This window comes from Oncorhynchus mykiss, chromosome 22 (genome assembly GCF_013265735.2).
Source record: "Oncorhynchus mykiss isolate Arlee chromosome 22, USDA_OmykA_1.1, whole genome shotgun sequence".
In the NCBI taxonomy this organism is placed as follows: Eukaryota; Metazoa; Chordata; class Actinopteri; order Salmoniformes; family Salmonidae; genus Oncorhynchus; species Oncorhynchus mykiss.
This window is the reverse complement of record NC_048586.1, coordinates 29,177,976-29,197,194: the sequence shown is the minus strand read 5'-3', so window position 1 is coordinate 29,197,194 and position 19,219 is coordinate 29,177,976. Positions and strand designations below refer to the sequence as shown.

Genomic DNA, 19,219 nt, shown 5'->3' with positions numbered 1-19,219 from the left:
AAGGGAAGACCCAAAGACTCTGCTGCAGAGGTAACTTGCCAGCCTCAGAAATTGAAGACCAAATAAATGCTTCAGTTCAAGTAATAGACACATCTCAACTTCAACTGTTCAGTGGAGACTGCGTGAATCAGGCGTTCATGGCCGAACTGCTGCAAAGAAACCACTACCAAAGGACACCAATAAAAAGAAGAGACTTGATTGGGCCAAGAAACACGAGAAATGGATATTAGACTGGTGGAAATCTGTTCTTTGGTCTGATGAGTCTAAATTTGAGATCTTTGGTTCCAAACGCCATGTCTTTGTGAGACGCAGGGTAGGTGAACGGATGATATCCGCATGTGTGGGTCCATGAAGCATGGAGGTGGTGTGGGGGTGCTTCGCTGGTGATACTGTCAGTGATTTATTTATAATTCAAGGCACACTTAACCAGCATGGCTACCACAGCATTCTGCAGCAATACACCATTCTATCTGGTTTGCGCTTATGGGGACTATCATTTGTTTTACAACAGGACAATGACTCAACACACCTTCAGACTGTGTAAGGGCTATTTGACCAAGAAGGAGAGTGATGAGTGATGCATCAGATGACCTGGCCTCCACAACCACCCAACCTCAACCCAATTGAGATGGTTTGGAATGAGCTGGACCGCAGAGTGAAGGAAAACCAGCCAACAAGTGCTCAGCATATGTGAGAACTCCTTCAAGACGGTTGGAAAAGCATTCCAGGTGAAATTGGTTGAGAGAATGCCAAGTGTGCAAAGCTGTCATCAAGGCAAAGGGTGGCTACTTTGAAGAATCTCAAACCCCTTTTTTGGTTACTACATGATTCCATATGGGTTATTTCATAGCTTTGATGTCTTCACTATTATTCTACAATGTAGAAAATAGTCTTAAAAAATATATTAAAAAACCTTGAATGAGTAGATGTGTCAAGAAATCAATATATTCATTTTTAGGCCATATCACCCAGCCCTACTGAAAATACTATCCCACTTTAAGTAACTAAACCATTCTCAATTCTTAAAGAATCCCAAGGTATAAACACATACCTTTGTTGGAGTAACATTGGCTGCCGTACGAAGGAGATACTGTCCGGCATTATAAGCGGGGGATTGATTGTAATACATAGAGGGTGCCTGTGTGGTGGCAACTGGAAACAAAAAGAGGAGGAAAGAGGGTATAATCAACATTCAGAATTTAATATCCTAAAAACATTGCTATTTCATTATTCCTTATATCACACAGTCAAACTACACAACTCAGTTGTGTACTGTGTTCCTACCAGTGAGGGGTGCTCCATGGAAGGTCTGTGCTGGGGGGTAGCCCTCCTGCATGCTCTCAGCCCCGTACCCATCTCCATACATTCTTTGGTGGGGTGACGCCATGCTGTCTGACGAGTGATGCCTCAGGTCATGGACCTCATTCTGCAACACAACCACACAGCACTTATCAACATAGAAACCATACATTAACATCTATAATTTAATTAATATGCACACTTGACATGGCTAACATCCATCTCCCATATCCTCAAAAACAATGAAGCCAAGGGCTGACCTTGAGGCTCTCCACCTGCTGGCAGAGCATCTGCAGGAGGGACTTCTGGTCCTCCGCCCAATGAGGTGGCGTCTTTGGGGAAATCTGGAAATGGAGGATAGTTTTTCCCCCCCATAAAGATATTTAAAATATTTATGTGAGAAAAACAACCTGTACAGTAAATCTGAGTGCATGTATGTTCATGTTTGAAAAATAGGAAGAGCAACTGTCTCACATATGTTTACAAGTCAACATTTATAATTAAAAGTACCAGGTGTCTTTTGGAGGGAGAGGCCAAGCTCTTGCTGGGGGAGGGGGTTAATGGGGCGAATTTGACACAAGAGACTGAAGCAGCAGGCTTAGTAAACTTTAGGCTGGAGTGGACCGGTCCGCCGTCGTCCTCTTCATCCATCGCTTCTCCACTCTCCTCCAGCTGCTGTTTCACATCGTTCAGGAGATCCATCACCTCCTCCATCGAAACGGGCAGCTGGGACATAACACAGTGAATATGGTTGAATGTCATGTCATGCTTCCAACTCTTAAACGTTTGATTATATGAAGGTAACTGTAGCCTACTGTTCAGGTGGGTTAAATGGAAACTCAAATCTGGACACTGATTGTAGGCCTATAACTTCTCACATAGCTTTAATATTAACTGCGGCAGGATTAAGCATTTCTTGCAGTAAAATGATACACAAAATATAGGCAACATTTTTACTCGGGAACAGGAGTGGAGAAATATGATTTCTTTCTTTCAGCATCTTGAGAGAATGGGAATGCTCAGTTAAATACCATCGGTAGAGGTGCCATCTTTATCTTTTTGTTGTTGTTGAGTTATTGCATTTTCTCAGATGTCAACTAGATTGAAGCATTCATTCTATCAATTTATTCTGGTGAGCAAGGGTTTATTTAGTCTTCTAGGGCAACATTTAATGACAGAAGAGAAGCTGCATGTATTTAATTATAGAGAAGATGACTAACAAATAGCCTACCAAAATGTCAGAAATTATTAGTAGAAACGTATCAAAATCATGCAACAACAAAAAAATCAAGCAACCCTATCAAAGAATGGTTCTGCGGTCTTTGACTATAGCCTATAGCGCATATTCTATATTTGTGGGTTAGGGTTGGGTGCAGGCCTCAGATTTAGCAATTGCGGGCAAGTGAACAAATAGCTGCCCGGCGCACCACTAGTGTGTGTGTCTAACCTTATCCATGTCGTCAGCGTTGGCGTTGTAGATCTTGGACAGGTAAGTTCTGAACTTCCTGAGGAACATGATGCACCTGTCCTGTGTCTCCTCCACCCCGCTACCGGCCTCCTCAGACAGACGCTGGAAGATCTACAAAACACAGATATATCAAAAGACAATTCATAACAAACACATTTTGTATGGTAAAACAGAGAAAAATGCTGGCAGAATTTATTTTTATTTTTTTACTGGGAGCTGCACTTAAAAGCATGGTGATAAAGTGCAGGTGACAGACTCCAAGACCAAGGTCGAGCAGTGAACCCCTCACTACATACCCTAGCTAGGTGCCAGTTAGACGAGATGTTGTTAATGGTCTCCAGGGTAGCGATAGCCTCCTCTGTCTTCCCCTCGATGTCCAGGAGGGTCGCAAATGCTATCTTGGCCTCCTCCTCAAAGCCCTTCACTGATGGGATCTGCGATGAACACAAACACACTAACCAATGAAAATAGAGCAATGCATACATTAAAACTGGTCTTGTCAATTTTCCAGCTTGGCAACAGTGATTACATGACGCCGGAGTGAATAGCGGCCGTTTTACAGGCTCCTGACCAATTGTGCTATTTTGTGTATTTTTTTGTCGTAATCTGAACTTTTTTGTACATAATGTTTCCACTATTGTTTCCTATGACCGAAAAAAAGCTTCTGAACATGAGAACAGCTATCACTAACCTCCATTTGGACGAGGACTTCTACTTCAATGAGTCGGAGGCAAAAGACATGGATTATCCCGGACCAGGCCCTGATCCACGACACTCGTATAGAGGCCGGCACACGAGCACCCTGGTGAGACTACCCTCGGTTCTATTGGCGAATGTGCAATCGCTGGAAAGAAAATTGGACGAGCTCTGTTCGAGACTATCCTATCAACAACTGTAAAATACTATGCTTCTTGGAGCTACAGCTGAACAAGGATATAGATAATATAAAAGCTACGTGGTTTGTCAATTCATCGACAGTACAGAACGACAGATCCAGGGCGGTGGTGGTGCGTTTCTTTATTAACAACAGCTGGTGCGCATTCTCAAATATTAAGGAAGTATCGATGTTCTGCTCGCCTGAGTTAGTGTAACTCATGATAAGCTGTAGACCATACTATTTACCAAGAGTATTAATCTGTATTTTTCCTAGTTGTATTCACCGCCACAAACCGATGCTGGCACTAAGACCGCACTCAACAAGCTGTATAAGACCATAAGCAAACAAGAAAATGCTCCTCCTTATGGACTGCACCAGATTTGCCAGTTCTTGCTGTGAGATGTTACCCCACTCTTCCACCAAGGTACCTGCAAGTTCCCGGACATTTCTAGGGGGAAATGGCCCTAGACTTCACCCTCTGATCCAACAGGTCCCAGACGTGCTCAACAGGGTTGAGATCGGGGCTCTTCGCTGGACATGGCAGAACACTGACATTCCTGTCTTGCAGGAAATCACACACAGAACGAGTAGTATGGCTGGTGGCATTGTCATGCTGGAGGGTCATGTCAGGATGAGCCTGCAGGAAGGATATCACATGAGGGAGGAGGATGTCTTCCCTGCAATGGCAACAAGCTCAGTCCGATGATGCTGTGACACACCGCCCCAGAGTATGACGGACCCTCACCTCCAAATCGATCTCACTCCAGAGTACAGGCCAACGGTGTTACGCTCATTCCTTCGACGATAAAGACAAAACTGCGACTCGTCAGTGAAGAGCACTTTTGTCAGTCCTGTCTGGTCCAGCGACGGTGGATTTCTGCCCATAGGCAACATTGTTGCCGGATATGTCTGGTGAGGGCCTGCCTTACAACAGGCCTACAAGCCCTCAGTCCAGCCTCTCTCAACCTATTGCAGACAGTCTGAGCACTGATGGAGGGATTGTGCGTTCCTGGTGTAACTTGGGCAGTTGTTGTTGCCATCCGCAGGTGTGATGTTCAGATGTACCGATCCTGTGCAGGTGTTGTTGTGACACGTGGTCTGCCACTGCGAGGACGATCAGCTGTCCGTCCTGTCTCCCTGTAGTGCTGTCTTAGGCGTCTCACAATACGGACATCGCTATTTATTGCCCTGGCTACATCTGCAGTCCTCATGCCTCCTTGCCGCATTCCTAAGGCACGTTCACGCAGATGAGCAGGGACCCTGGGCATCTTTCTTTTGGTGTGTTTCAGAGTCAGCAGAAGGGCCTCTTTAGTGTCCTAAGTTTTCATAACTGTGACCTTAATTGCCTACCGTCTGTAAACTGTTAGTGCCTTAACGACCGTTCCACAGGTGCATGTTCATTAATTGTTTATGGTTCATAGAACAAGCATGGGAAACAGTGTTTAAACCCTTTACAATGGGGATCTGTGCAGTTACTTGGATTTGACAAATTATCTTTGAAAGACAGGGTCCTGAAAACAGGACGTTTCTTTTTTGCTGAGTTTATGTATGTATGAAAGTGGAGGAGAGATTGAATTAATCCCTGCTTGTATTTATGGGAGGTATTGACATGTTGAATGCACCGAGCTGTCTGTTTGAACTACTGGAGTACAGCTCGGGCACCCATGCATACCAAACAAGACATGCCACCAGAGGTGTAGTATCCATGTAGTCTCTTCACAGTCCCTAAGTCCAGACTATGGAAGGAGCACAATACTAAATAGAGCCATGACTACATGGATCTCTATTCTACATCAAGTAACTCATGCAAGCAGTAAAATTAGATTTAAAAAAACAGATAAAAACCTTGTGGAACAGCGGGGACGGTATAAAGCAACACAAACATAGGCAGACATATGATAGCATACACACACGTACACATGGATTTTGTACTGTATATATGTGGTAGTGGTGGATTAGGGGCCTGACGGCACACGGTCTTGTGAATGTATTGTAATGTTTTGAAAATTGTATAAACAGTCTTAATTTTGCTGGACCCCAGGAAGAGTAGCTGCTGCCGGGACCCATAATAAATACAAATATAGATCCTGATTGCCTAGTCACTTTTAACCCGACCTACATGTACTGTGTACACAGTGTATTACCTCAATTACCTCGTACCGCTGCTCATTGACTCGGTACTCCTTGTATATAGCTTCGTTATTGTTTTTATTGTGTTACTATTTCCCTTTTTATTTAAACAAAATGTGTCTTAACACTGCACTTCTTTGAATGGGCTCGTAGGTACGCATTTCACTGTAAAGTCTACACCTGTTGGATTCGGCGCATGTAACCAATAAAATTCAATTTGATATCAAAAGTCTACACACATGCCAATGCTTTAACTCAGCAGACTAACAGTGTTGGTCAAAGAAGCAGCTGTGGTGGTAGCTCACCTCTATGTCTCTAGAGGGGAAGTGTATGAACAGGGGGTCCAGGGGTTCAGGGATGCCACGTCTCCTCTTGATCTTGTCCAGCAGGGGGAGCACCACGTTCCAGTAGTGGACACTCCGCCTTATGTACTCGTGGTCGCAGTATGAGTTCACACCAAACCCCTGGGAATTACATCAGAACAGATTTAATGGAATTACATGCAGAAATGTAATTCCTTCAAAACCATGAATTTTTACTAAGGACACCTCATTCAGTGTTGCATTCTCAGTTATTTTGTTTTATATATAGTCATAATTTACTTTACCAAAGGGATTTTGTGGAATATTCTCGCTAGTCTGAGAGTTATAAATAATAATCATACAAAGTTATAAATACTATTGAATAAATGCGGAGGTAATCATTTCAGACAGACACCTAGCACATATCATGTTCACTAATGTAGTGTGTGACAGAAAAAGGCAGGTGTCTCATCTGGCTGAGGTGTGTGTACCGCTGAGCTGAGGTGCTGGGCCCAGTGTATGGGCAGGGCTGGTTGAAGGCCATGTTTCTCTCCGGCTCGCAAGGTGCTTAGTCCATGTTGAACTGTCATCCTCAGTTTGGCTGACATGCCAGGCCTACAAACACAGATACACAGAGAGTATTATACATACTAGGCCCGCAGACAGAAGCAGAACCATAGTCATGTTAACCACAGAGCCATCAGTCAGCGTGACTTCTCCATCCTGGGCTTTTACATTTTAACACTGACCTTAAATCAGATCTTATGGTAACACTTTACTTCATAACCATGTCATAAAAGCTGAAAAATTGTCATAACCTGTCATAACCCGTACATTTAGACCTGTTGTGACATATTGCATTATTTTATGGCTGTTATGACACCTACATAGGAGTGTCAAAATCCACATTTACTCAAATGTGTTTTTTCCCTGCCAAGAAGTTTCCTTTCGTTTGAAAGTTTTTTTTAATGTCCTTTGTTGTTGAAATTAATTATTTGCAGTCATGTTTCCCCCCCCATCATATTTTAAATAACTTGTAGAAAATATACTTTATGGCACGGTCATGAAGCATTATGACCATCCTGTGTCACATTACTTGGACTAAGAAAATGCATTGACACTGTCATGAAGCAGTGTGACCATCCTGTGTCACATTACTTGGACTAAGAAAATGCATTGACACTGTCATGAAGCAGTGTGACCATTTTGTGTCACATTACTTGGACTAAGAAAATGCATTGACACTGTCATGAAGCATTATGACCATCCTGTGTCACATTACTTGGACTAAGAAAATGCATTGACACTGTCATGAAGCATTGTGACCATCCTGTGTCACATTACTTGGACTAAGAAAATGCATTGACACTGTCATGAAGCATTGTGACCATCCTGTGTCACATTACTTGGACTAAGAAAATGCATTGACACTGTTATGAAGCATTATGACCATCATAATCATATAAGCCAGATAGGCCTATCACGTACATGCCCTTATGTCGGTTGTCAGTCAAAAAGAGGGTGTCCTGTCCTGCTCCTAAAATATGCTACTGCATTCATCCCATTCATCAGAAACAGAGCATTGGGGTAGGTGTGCACAATTAAAATAATTTAATATGTTGAATTTCATACTGTTGACAAGTTGGCTATAGTGTAATGGAATGTTTTGCCTTGTGTGGAAGGTTGAGATACTCTTATGTAGGTGTCATAACCAGCCATAAAAATAACGCAATATGTCACAACAGCTCTAAAAAACAAAAATATAAAAATGCAACATTTTCAACTAAATAAATTCATTAGGCCCTAATCTCTGGATTTCACATGACTGGGTAGGGGCGTAGCCATGGGTGAGCATAGGCCCATCCACTTGGGAGCCCGGCCCAGCCAATCACAATGAGTTTTCCCCCACAAAAGGGCTTAATTACAGACAGAAAGACTCAGTTTCATCAGCTGTCCGGGTGACTGGTCTCAGAAGTGAAGAAGCCAGATGTGGAGGTCCCCGGCTGGCGTGGTCACACGTAGTCTGCAGTTGTGAGATCGATTAGACGTACTGCCAAATTCTCTAAGACGACGTTGGAGGTGACTTACGGTAGCGAAACGAACATTAAATTATCTGGCAACAACTCGTGGACATTCCTGCAGTCAGCATGCCAATTGCATGCTCCATCAAAACTTGAGACATCTGTAGCGTTGTGTGACCAAACTGCACATTTAGAGTGGCCTTTTATTGTCCCCAGCAGAAGGTGCACCTGTGTAATGATCATGCTGTTTAACCATCATCGGATGGGGCCCACAGTGTCTCCTGACCCCTCCTGTCTCAGCCTCCAGTATTTATGCTGCAATAGTTTATGTGTCAGGGGGCTAGGGTCAGTCTGTTATATCTGGAGTATTTCCCATGTCTTATCCGGTGTCCTGTGTGAATTTAAGTATGCGCTCTCTAATTCTCTCTTGCTCTCTCTCAGGGGACTTGAGCCCTAGGACCATGCCTCAGGACTACCTGGCATGATGTCTCCTTGCTGTCCCCAGTCCACCTGGCCGTGCTGCTGCTCCAGTTTAAACGGTTCTGCCTGCGGCTATGGAACCCTGACCTGTTCACCGGACGTGCTACGTAGCACCCAGACCTGCTGTTTTCAACTCTCTAGAGACAGCAGGAGCGGTAGAGATACTCTCAATGATCAGCTATGAAAGGCCAACTGACATTTACTCCTGAGGAGCTGACTTGTTGCACCCTCGACAACTACCCTGATTATTATTATTTGATCATGCTGGTCATTTATGAACATTTGAACATCTTGGCCATATTCTGTTATAATCTCCACCCGGCACAGCAAGAAGAGGACTGGCCACCGCTCATAGCCTGGTTCCTCTCTAGGTTTCGGCCTTTCTAGGGAGTTTTTCCAAGTCACCGTGCTTCTACACCTGCATTGCTTGCTGTTTGGGGTTTTAGGCTGTGTTTCTGTACAGCACTTTGATATATTAGCTGATGTAAGAAGGGCTACATAAATACATTTGAGATGTGATATATAGTACCAGTCAAACGTTTAGACACCTACTTATTCAAGGGTTTTTCTTTATTTTGACTATTTTCTATATTGTAGAATAGTGAAGACAAAAAAACTATAAAAGAACACATATGGAACACCGCGTTAAACAATTCAAAATATATTTTATATTTCAGATTCTTCAAAGTAGCCACCTTTTGCCTTGATGACAGCATTGCACACTCTTGCCATTCTCGCAATCAGCTACAGTGCCTTGCGAAAGTATTCGGCCCCCTTGAACTTTGCGACCTTTTGCCACATTTCAGGCTTCAAACATAAAGATATAAAACTGTATTTTTTTGTGAAGAATCAACAACAAGTGGGACACAATCATGAAGTGGAACGACATTTATTGGATATTTCAAACTTTTTTTAACAAATCAAAAACTGAAAAATTGGGCGTGCAAACTTATTCAGCCCCCTTAAGTTAATACTTTGTAGCGCCACCTTTTGCTGCGATTACAGCTGTAAGTCGCTTGGGGTATGTCTCTATCAGTTTTGCACATCAAGAGACTGACATTTTTTCCCATTCCTCCTTGCAAAACAGCTCGAGCTCAGTGAGGTTGGATGGAGAGCATTTGTGAACAGCAGTTTTCAGTTCTTTCCACAGATTCTCGATTGGATTCAGGTCTGGACTTTGACTTGGCCATTCTAACACCTGGATATGTTTATTTTTGAACCATTCCATTGTAGATTTTGCTTTATGTTTTGGATCATTGTCTTGTTGGAAGACAAATCTCCGTCCCAGTCTCAGGTTTTTGCAGACTCCATCAGGTTTTCTTCCAGAATGGTCCTGTATTTGGCTCCATCCATCTTCCCATCAATTTTAACCATCTTCCCTGTCCCTGCTGAAGAAAAGCAGGCCCAAACCATGATGCTGCCACCACCATGTTTGACAGTGGGGATGGTGTGTTCAGGGTGATGAGCTGTGTTGCTTTTACGCCAAACATAACGTTTTGCATTGTTGCCAAAAAGTTCAATTTTGGTTTCATCTGACCAGAGCACCTTCTTCCACATGTTTGGTGTGTCTCCCAGGTGGCTTGTGGCAAACTTTAAACGACACTTTTTATGGATATCTTTAAGAAATGGCTTTCTTCTTGCCACTCTTCCATAAAGGCCAGATTTGTGCAATATACGACTGATTGTTGTCCTATGGACAGAGTCTCCCACCTCAGCTGTAGATCTCTGCAGTTCATCCAGTGTGATCATGGGCCTCTTGGCTGCATCTCTGATCAGTCTTCTCCTTGTATGAGCTGAAAGTTTAGAGGGACGGCCAGGTCTTGGTAGATTTGCAGTGGTCTGATACTCCTTCCATTTCAATATTATCGCTTGCACAGTGCTCCTTGGGATGTTTAAAGCTTGGGAAATGTTTTTGTATCCAAATCCGGCTTTAAACTTCTTCACAACAGTATCTCAGACCTGCCTGGTGTGTTCCTTGTTCTTCATGATGCTCTCTGCGCTTTTAATGGACCTCTGAGACTATCACAGTGCAGGTGCATTTATACGGAGACTTGATTACACACAGGTGGATTGTATTTATCATCATTAGTCATTTTAGGTCAACATTGGATCATTCAGAGATCCTCACTGAACTTCTGGAGAGAGTTTGCTGCACTGAAAGTAAAGGGGCTGAATAATTTTGCACGCCCAATTATTCAGTTTTTGATTTGTTAAAAAACGTTGAAATATCCAATAAATGTCGTTCCACTTCATGATTGTGTCCCACTTGTTGTTGATTCTTCACAAAAAAATACAGTTTTATATCTTTATGTTTGAAGCCTGAAATGTGGCAAAAGGTCGCAAAGTTCAAGGGGGCCGAATACTTTCGCAAGGCACTGTACATGGGGTAGTCACCTGGAATGCATTTCAATTAACAGGTGTGCCTTGTTAAAAGTTCATTTGTGGAATTTATTTCCTTCTTCATGCTTTTTAACCAATCAGTTGTGTTGTGACAAGGTATACAGAAGATGGTCTTTTACCAAATAGGGCTAAGTCCATATTATGGCAAGAACAGCTCAAATAAGCAAAGAGAAACAACAGTCCATTACTTTAAGACATGAAGGTAGTCAATCTGGAAAATTTCAAGAATTTTGAAAGTTTCTTCAAGTGCAGTCGCAAAAACCGTCAAGCGCTATGATGAAACTGGCTCTCATGAGGACCGCCACAGGAAAGGAAGACCCAGAATTACCTCTGCTGCAGAGGATAAGTTCATTAGTTACCAGCCTCAGAAATTGCAGCCCAAATAAATGCTTCAGTTCAACAGACATCTCAACATCAACTGTTAAGAGGAGACCGTGTAAATCAGGCCTTCATGGTCAATTGCTGCAAAGAAACCACTACCAAAGGACACCAATAAAAAGAAGAGGCTTGCTTGGGCCAAGCAATGGATATTAGACTGATGGAAATCTGTTCTTGGGTCAGATGAGTGCAAATATGCGATTTTTGGTTCCAACTGCCATGTCTTTGTGATACGCAGAGTAGGTGAAAGGATGATCTCCGCATGTGTGGATCCCGCTGTGAAGCATGGAGGTGGTGGTGTGATGGTGCTTTGCTGGTGACACGGTCAGTGATTTATTTAGAATTCAAGGCTCACTTAACCAGCATGGCTACCACAGCATCCTGCAGCGATACGCAATCCCATCTGTTTGCACTTATTGGGACTATCATTTGTTTTTCAACAGGACAATGACTCAACACACCTCCAGGCTGTGTAAGGGCTATTTGACCAAGAAGGAGAGTGATGGGGTGCTGCATCAGATGACCTTGCCTCCACAACCACCCGACCTCAACCCAATTGAGATGGTTTGGGATGATTTGGATCGCAGAGTGAAGGAAAAGCAGCCAACAAGTGCTCAGCATATGTGGGAACTCCTTCAAGACTGTTGGAAAAGCATCCCAGGTGAAGCTGGATGAATGCCAAGAGTACACAAAGCTGTCATCAAGGCAAGGGGTGGCTACTTTGAAAAAAATCGCAAACAACTTTTTTGGTTACTACATGATTCCATGTGTGTTACTTCATAGTTTATGTCTTCACTATAATTCTACAACATAGAAAAACATTTAAATAAAGAAAAACCCTTGAATGAGTAGGTGTGTTCAAACTTATGACTGGAACTGTATATGTCATGACAGTGTTATGACACTGGGTGTCAAGTGTTACCAACATATAATATCAGTGATCAGTTCAAGTGAAGGAAGGAGGAAGGGTGGGTGCCTGGGTCATTTTTACAGAGCTTGTTTGTGTAGTCTCGTGTGGCCTTGCTGGGTCATTGTTACAGAGCTTGTTTGTGTAGTCCCGTGTGGCTCCGCTGGGTCATTTTTACAGAGCTTGTTTGTGTAGTCCCGTGTGGCTCCGCTGGGTCATTTTTACAGAGCTTGTTTGTGTAGTCCCGTGTGGCTCCGCTGGGTCATTTTTACAGAGCTTGTATGTGTAGTCCCGTGTGGCTCCGCTGGGTCATTTTTACAGAGCTTGTTTGTGTAGTCCCGTGTGGCTCCGCTGGGTCATTTTTACAGAGCTTGTTTGTGTAGTCCCGTGTGGCTCCGCTGGGTCATTTTTACAGAGCTTGTTTGTGTAGTCCCGTGTGGCTCCGCTGGGTCATTTTTACAGAGCTTGTTTGTGTAGTCCCGTGTGGCTCCGCTGGGTCATTTTTACAGAGCTTGTTTGTGTAGTCCCGTGTGGCTCCGCTGGGTCATTTTTACAGAGCTTGTTTGTGTAATCCCGTGTGGCTCCGCTGGGTCATTTTTACAGAGCTTGTATGTGTAGTCCCGTGTGGCTCCGTTGGTAGAGCATGGCAGTATAAAAAAAAGCTGAAATATATGCACTCACTCTGGAAAGTAGTGTCTGCTAAATTACTAGAATGTAAAATGTAGTAAAACACTTGATTTCAGACAACTATCACATAACTACAGAGATTATAACCCATCGTGACTCACGCTGCTCGTTTGTGTATGAGCCTGTAGACTGCGTCCCACCAGTCCCTCTGTCTGTCTGTGAAGAGGCGGTGGAGGAGTGGCAGGGGCAGGCAGCGGGGCTCATGTTGATCAGTAGAAGTGATCCTGGCCCTCTCCTGGAGCTGGGTGTGACTGCACCACACCACCCCACACAGGAACACCTAGACAGGAGGGAATCATCCCAGTGTATTGTTAGAAGGACCTAAACAAGTTCTTTGCATTAGTTTTTAGTGCATTACAGGTCATTGTATGAATGAAAAATTAAGCAAAAGGAAACCATCAATGATATGATACGAAGGACAGTATTAAGATCGTTATAAGGCCGTAACTGAACAGCATAGATATTGTTAGTGCTGAGCGAATAAACAATATTTGTTATTTTCCTGTTTTTAAACAACTAATTGACCGATGTCGTTCAATTATTTGAATTCCAATTCGTTACGGTTTTTTTTCTGATCTCAATGCGCAGATTGCGCTGCAGTTTCTCTAGAGATAAATCAGATCTAGCTCAAAATGAGATGCGATGAGGTATGGAGTTGTAGTTTCCAACAGGCCAATGTTCTACATAATTTAGTGCAGAAAACATGATAATTAACTACAATAACCATAATCCATCGTGCAGCTAGTTGTCGGTGTGTGTTTCTTTTACACCTGCTAGGTAAGGGAAAGAAGAATGCGCGATCAAGAAGTAATTCCAAGAGAGCAGTTTCTTCATGAGGGAGTACCTGAAAATACACGATCTAAGTGATTGATAGTTGGTATTCAGCAGTCATAAAAGTGTTCCTTATTTACTTCGAAGAACTACTAAAATAGTGATTTTGTCAGACATCAGCTCTATAGAGATGAGATGACTTGAAATAAAGTAATCAAATAAAACAAATGTAATATACACAACTGAAATATTTTATTAAAGTAATGTGAATAAATGATGGTTAATAAGTGATAAGCAGTCATGGGCAGTCACTACCATCATGGGACTTTTATGAATTGTTTTATTCTGTGATACAGCATTCAACCCACATAATGCATAGTGCATTTAATGTTAAAAATAATCTAACCCGAATTCGAAAATTATAATTATTTTGTAATAATCTAACCGGAACAACCCCAAAGAGCACTAAAACACTCAGGACTAGATACTGTAGAGCAACCACGCCCACCTCCAGGTCTAGCAGGCAGATGGACTCTGGTGTGTTGGTGTCCAGTTTGGAGGTCTCCAGGTTGAGCCTGGGGAACAGCTGTTTGAGCCAGTCCCTCAGAGCAGGCCTCTGGGCCAAGAGAGACCATTGGAGGCCCAGCCAACACAGCTGCTGGAGATCCCCACCATGGAGCTGGATGGAGCCTAGAGACAAAAAAGTTAGAGATCTTATGTGTGAGATCAGCTGGGCTCCTGTTGTGTAGAGCCACACACACGCATCATACCGTTATCCCATTTGGTAAGGTCAGATATCTCTGGAGCCTGTGTGTTGATGGAGCGGATGTCATCGTTGCCAATGAAGGAAGTCCCGACCGGAGCCAGAGGCCCAAACAAAAACTCAAACAAAGCGCCCTGACCACTACGGTTCCCAAACGCCTCCACCACTTCTCTGACAAAGGTGTGTGTCTCGGGCTTGAGGTTGAGCAGCATGTGTCCAGCCTGGCTCTTTCTGTCACTAGCCAGCAGCTCCAGAGGCTGAGGAGGAGACTGGTCCCGTTTAGACACCTTGCTCTTTGGCCTGGGGACCTAAATATGACAAGTAGGAAGAATGAAAACAAGAAGTTGGATACACAGGGACTGTTATTTGCTACAAAGCCTCTAGCTTGTGTGTGTGTTACCTGGTAGGCCAGCAGATAGCAGAGAGCAGCCAGATCAATGACAGCCCGCCACTGCTGTTCTCTCTCCTGAGCCATCTTCAGCAGCAGAGTGCCAGCATGCAGGTACAGATGTCCCCTCATCTCCACATAGACCCCAGACAGATCATCTGTTACACTGCCCTCTGCCCTCTTCAGGCCCTGCATCGCACAGTCAAAACTACACAGAAACAGAGAGAAATGGGGTTAAATACTCACACACACAGTGCTACAATCTAATAGGACTCTACAGAGTGGTGCTCTAATGAAGGAGCTCTGTTGGTAGACTAGTACAGCATTCACATGTCCCTGCCTAGCCTGGATGTAACAAACACACCTCCAGAGGGCCTGGATGCTAGGCTGCAGTCCTTTCCCCTGCAGAGTCAGTCTCAGCAGGCTGCAGTGTGCCAAAAGTAGCTCTCTCTGCCGATGTTGCCTCATCTTCTCATTGGACGAAACACTGGGCTGGGCTAGGGATTCCTGAGAAACACACAATTCATCACTTTACCATCGTACATGTAATTCCATAAGAACATAATTGTATTTTGTGAGCATCCTGCTGACCTGTAGAGTGTGTACTACAGTAGAGTACCAGTCCAAGCTAGATCTAAGCAGGCCTCTCTTCTCTGTGGCCAGACAGTGTTTGACAGCCTCCTCCAGCCTGCCATCGGAGGAGAACAACTGAACCAGCTTGATGTTGATATGGGCATCGCCAGGCCTCACAGCCAGCTCTGCCTGCAGTAGGTCAAACAACTGGTTCCATCCCTGTTGGCCCTGTTGATTCAGTAGGTGCTCCTAGAGGGAGAGTTAGTTAAGTAAAACAAGGACTTTTAAAACAGTTGTTTCTAGCCCCCATGCCCATCTGCTGCTAAACAACTGCTCCTAAGGGGAGAGACAGTGTGGAGGGCATATGCATTAAACAGCTGCCAGCTCAACAGGCACTCCTGACGATAATGTGTCAACCCAGTGCCACAGTTTGTAAACATTCCTCCAGTCACAATGCAGTCAGTCTTTAGCCTTGACCCACTATTTTAGGTTAGGCAAACCATTTTAAACAACCTAAAAATAATTTTAATACAGGAAATCAATACTGTGTTAGAGCTCTTACCTTGAGGTTGAAGACAGCAAGGTGTCCAGGCAGCAGCTTGGCAGCTTTCTCCACCCAGAACTCTGCTCTGTTGTCTCTCTCGGTCTTACTGACCAGCAGCTCAGCCACCTTCAAAACCAGGTCCCTCTGGGCTGGGTTCAGGTCCACAGACCGCTGGATGGACACACGGACACACATACACACAATTAAAGACCAGAAAGCATCGTCAGATAGCTGTGAACACCCATTGCATATAGGGCTGGGCAGTATGGAGTAAAACTGCATCAGAATGAGTTGCCAATTCCTTATATAATTGTGTTCTATGCTTATTGCACATTTATAAAACACAGATTCGATAGTTAGCATAATAGTCTGGCTAAAATGCTGCTAGCAGGCCTGCAATGCCATGCGCGACAAACAGCAAACGTTTTCCAGAATGAATGTTCATTGATACTCCTGTTTTAGTAGTGTCTGCTCTGCACACAATTTGAGGAGTAGAGACATAAAAGGGGTATAATTAGAAAGGTTAACTTCACTATTACAGTAAAATAATGTCTCTGTTTCTGTGTCCATATGACTGTTTCTGTTGGACCAAACCACTTGTCAGAGAGGAAGAAGTGATCTCTCATCTTTGCTGTGGTGAGTGGCAGGGGCTTGGTGTGTGTAAACAGAGAGAAAGAGGCAAAGAGAGAGGTTTCACTTTTGCCAAAAATCTGTCCAAAATCGGTCTTCCCTCCTTTGGGAAAACAACTCCCATTGTTAGGGAAGAGACATGAGCATGTCGTCATTATATACAGATCACTGGTTTTAAATGGGAAGGTGCACACAGCACAGAAGGAGCGAAGGAGACAAGACCAAAAAGACACGAGAACAAGCGGACATAAACGGCCCATAAAAACGAGAATTTAAAAAAATTATTGCAAAACAGGCATTTGGAATATCACGCTAAAACATTAATTTGATATATTCCCTAGCACTAATCGCACACAACTGGCAGATTTGTTTGTTCAAAAACAAATAAATCATATCCAGGTTGGCCAGGTCGCAATTGTAAATGAGAACTTGTTCTCAACTTGCCTACCTGGTTAAATAAAGGTGAAATAAAAATAAAAAATATCAAACTGGATGACTGCCAAAGCCTAAAGGACAGGGTAATAGGATACTATAGCAGTAGTATGTATGTAAGTGAGCAACTGAGAAGGATCTAACCTTGTAACATCCTATGGCCTTGTTGATATCTCCTTCCCTCTCATAAAGTTTGCCCAGGAACTTGTGTGCTTTGGGGTCTCTTTCCGCCACCTTCAGATATGCGGATACATGTCTAACAGAGGGGACCAGGCATTCAGAATAGAATCACAATACACACAAAAACGGCATTGTTACCCACTTCAATGTCATCAATGTCAACAATGTCTGCGTTGGTTGTGTTCAGGGCTTACCTTTTAGCAAGTTCATACTCCTTAGCCTCGAAGTATAATTTAGCAAATAAAAATCCTTTAATTGGTTTCTGTGGGAAGATCATATAGGCCTAATTTAAAGTAAGGTTACACTCTTGGTTATAACAACTAGATCGCTAACGTTACAGATTACATACATATGACATTTTTAGTTAGCTAAAAATGGTAGCTAGTTAGCCAGCTGGATCCATTCAAGTATACATTGTTAGCCATGTACACATCAAGTAAGAAAGGTAATGATGGCTCTTTTCCAACGGATCGTAGGAAGAGTGACATAGCCATAACGTTAGTTTGTTAGCCGGCATAAAGCAAGCTGATGGACAGGTTTCAAAAGCTAGCCAGCCCTGCTGCCAGCCTTTTCAACGAGGAAGTGTTCCTTGCGATGGAATAACTTGAGGTGTCCCAGTTCACATTTTAGTTAGCCAAGATAGTTAGCCAAAATGATCCGTTAGCTACTTATTGTTTCAAAATTAGTCTATTAATAGTATTTCGATAGCTACGTTAAAAGCGTTATGTACTATTACCTGTAATAGCTACCAGCTAGGTGTAGCTAAATGCCAGGCCAAGATGGCAGTAGCAGTTGGCTTAGCCTAGCCTGTTGCTAGCTAGGTAGTATACGCAGGCTGAAGAGCCAGTTGGGGCCGGGTTTGACTCACCTCTTTGAGTGAAGGAGAGGAACTCTCTACTGAATAAATATATTCGTCCACTTCGGCCTTATTTCGCCGCATGGCTGTGTAAAGCGTATTTTCTTATAATTCAAAACTAAAATTGCATAGAGTGACAAAACTCATCCGGAAAAAGCAGGAATCGTAAATATTTCCTCCACTGCTTCGCTAATTCGCCCTTTCTCCCCGCTTCTGCCGCGACAACGTCAAATGGCAGCGGTAGTCACGTGGTACAAAACGTAATTTAAGCATGACCTGTGATTGGTCGATACTTAGCCGATACGTTTTGAAAACGCACAGAAACGCAGCAAAAAAAGAAACATCCTCTCACTTTCAACTGCGTTTATTTTCAGAAAATGTATAATGTGGAAATATTTGTATGAACATAACAAGATTCAAAAACTGAGACATGAACTGAACAAGTTCCACAGACATGTGGCTAACAGAAATGGAATAATGTTTCCCTGAACAAAGGGGGGGTTTAAATCAAAAGTAACAGTCTGTATCTGTTGTGGCCACCAACTGCATTAAGTACTACAGTGGATCTCCTCCTCATGGACTGCACCAGATTTGCTAGTTCTTGCTGTGAGATGTTATCCCACTCTTCCACCAAGGCACCTGCATGTTCCTGGACATTTCTGGGGGGAATGGCCCTAGCCCTAACCCTCCGATCCAACAGGTCCCAGACGTGCTCAATGGGATTGAGATCCGGGCTCTTTGCTGTCCATGAACAGAACACTGACATTCCTGTCTTGCAGGAAATCATGCACAGAACGAGCAGTATGGCTGGTGCCATTGTCATGCTGGAGGGTCATGGCAGGATGACGCACAGCGTTGAGATTGCCTGCAATGACAACAAGCTCAGTCCGATGATGCGGTGACATGCCGCCCCAGACTGACGGACCCTCCACCTCCAATTCGATCCCGCTCCAGAGTACAGGCCTCGGTGTAACGTTCATTCCTTCGACAATAAACGCGAATCCGACCATCACTCCTGGTGAGACAAAACCGCGACTCGTTAGTGAAGAGTACTTTTTGCCAGTCCTGTCTGGTCCAGCGACGGTGGGTTTGTGCCCATAGGCGATATTGTTGCCGGTTATGTCTGGTGAGCA

General features: G+C 43.6%; 1 protein-coding gene across 6 annotated transcripts in view; it reads right to left on the bottom strand.

Annotated features, from left to right (window-relative positions):
• Positions 1-18,324, bottom strand: part of LOC110501703 (E3 SUMO-protein ligase RanBP2) — a 33,972-nt gene extending 15,648 nt beyond the window's left edge. For 4 of the 6 annotated variants that reach the window (XM_036959059.1, XM_036959060.1, XM_036959061.1 and 1 more), the window contains exons 1-18: positions 18,099-18,324; positions 17,425-17,513; positions 17,195-17,306; positions 16,007-16,159; positions 15,463-15,693; positions 15,236-15,378; positions 14,884-15,079; positions 14,491-14,791; positions 14,229-14,410; positions 13,051-13,229; positions 6,568-6,691; positions 6,080-6,238; positions 3,064-3,201; positions 2,747-2,878; positions 1,810-2,025; positions 1,560-1,670; positions 1,285-1,426; positions 1,052-1,152 (exon numbers count right to left, since the gene is read on the bottom strand). In XM_036959059.1, coding sequence (XP_036814954.1) covers positions 1,052-1,152; positions 1,285-1,426; positions 1,560-1,670; positions 1,810-2,025; positions 2,747-2,878; positions 3,064-3,201; positions 6,080-6,238; positions 6,568-6,691; positions 13,051-13,229; positions 14,229-14,410; positions 14,491-14,791; positions 14,884-15,079; positions 15,236-15,378; positions 15,463-15,693; positions 16,007-16,159; positions 17,195-17,306; positions 17,425-17,513; positions 18,099-18,170 — 2,781 coding nt within the window. In that variant the 5' untranslated portion in view covers positions 18,171-18,324. The remainder of the gene's footprint in view (positions 1-1,051; positions 1,153-1,284; positions 1,427-1,559; positions 1,671-1,809; positions 2,026-2,746; positions 2,879-3,063; positions 3,202-6,079; positions 6,239-6,567; positions 6,692-13,050; positions 13,230-14,228; positions 14,411-14,490; positions 14,792-14,883; positions 15,080-15,235; positions 15,379-15,462; positions 15,694-16,006; positions 16,160-17,194; positions 17,307-17,424; positions 17,514-18,098) is intronic. The other 2 variants (XM_036959063.1, XM_036959062.1) reach the window with 2 other exon arrangements.
• Between the last annotated feature and the right edge of the window lie 895 nt (positions 18,325-19,219).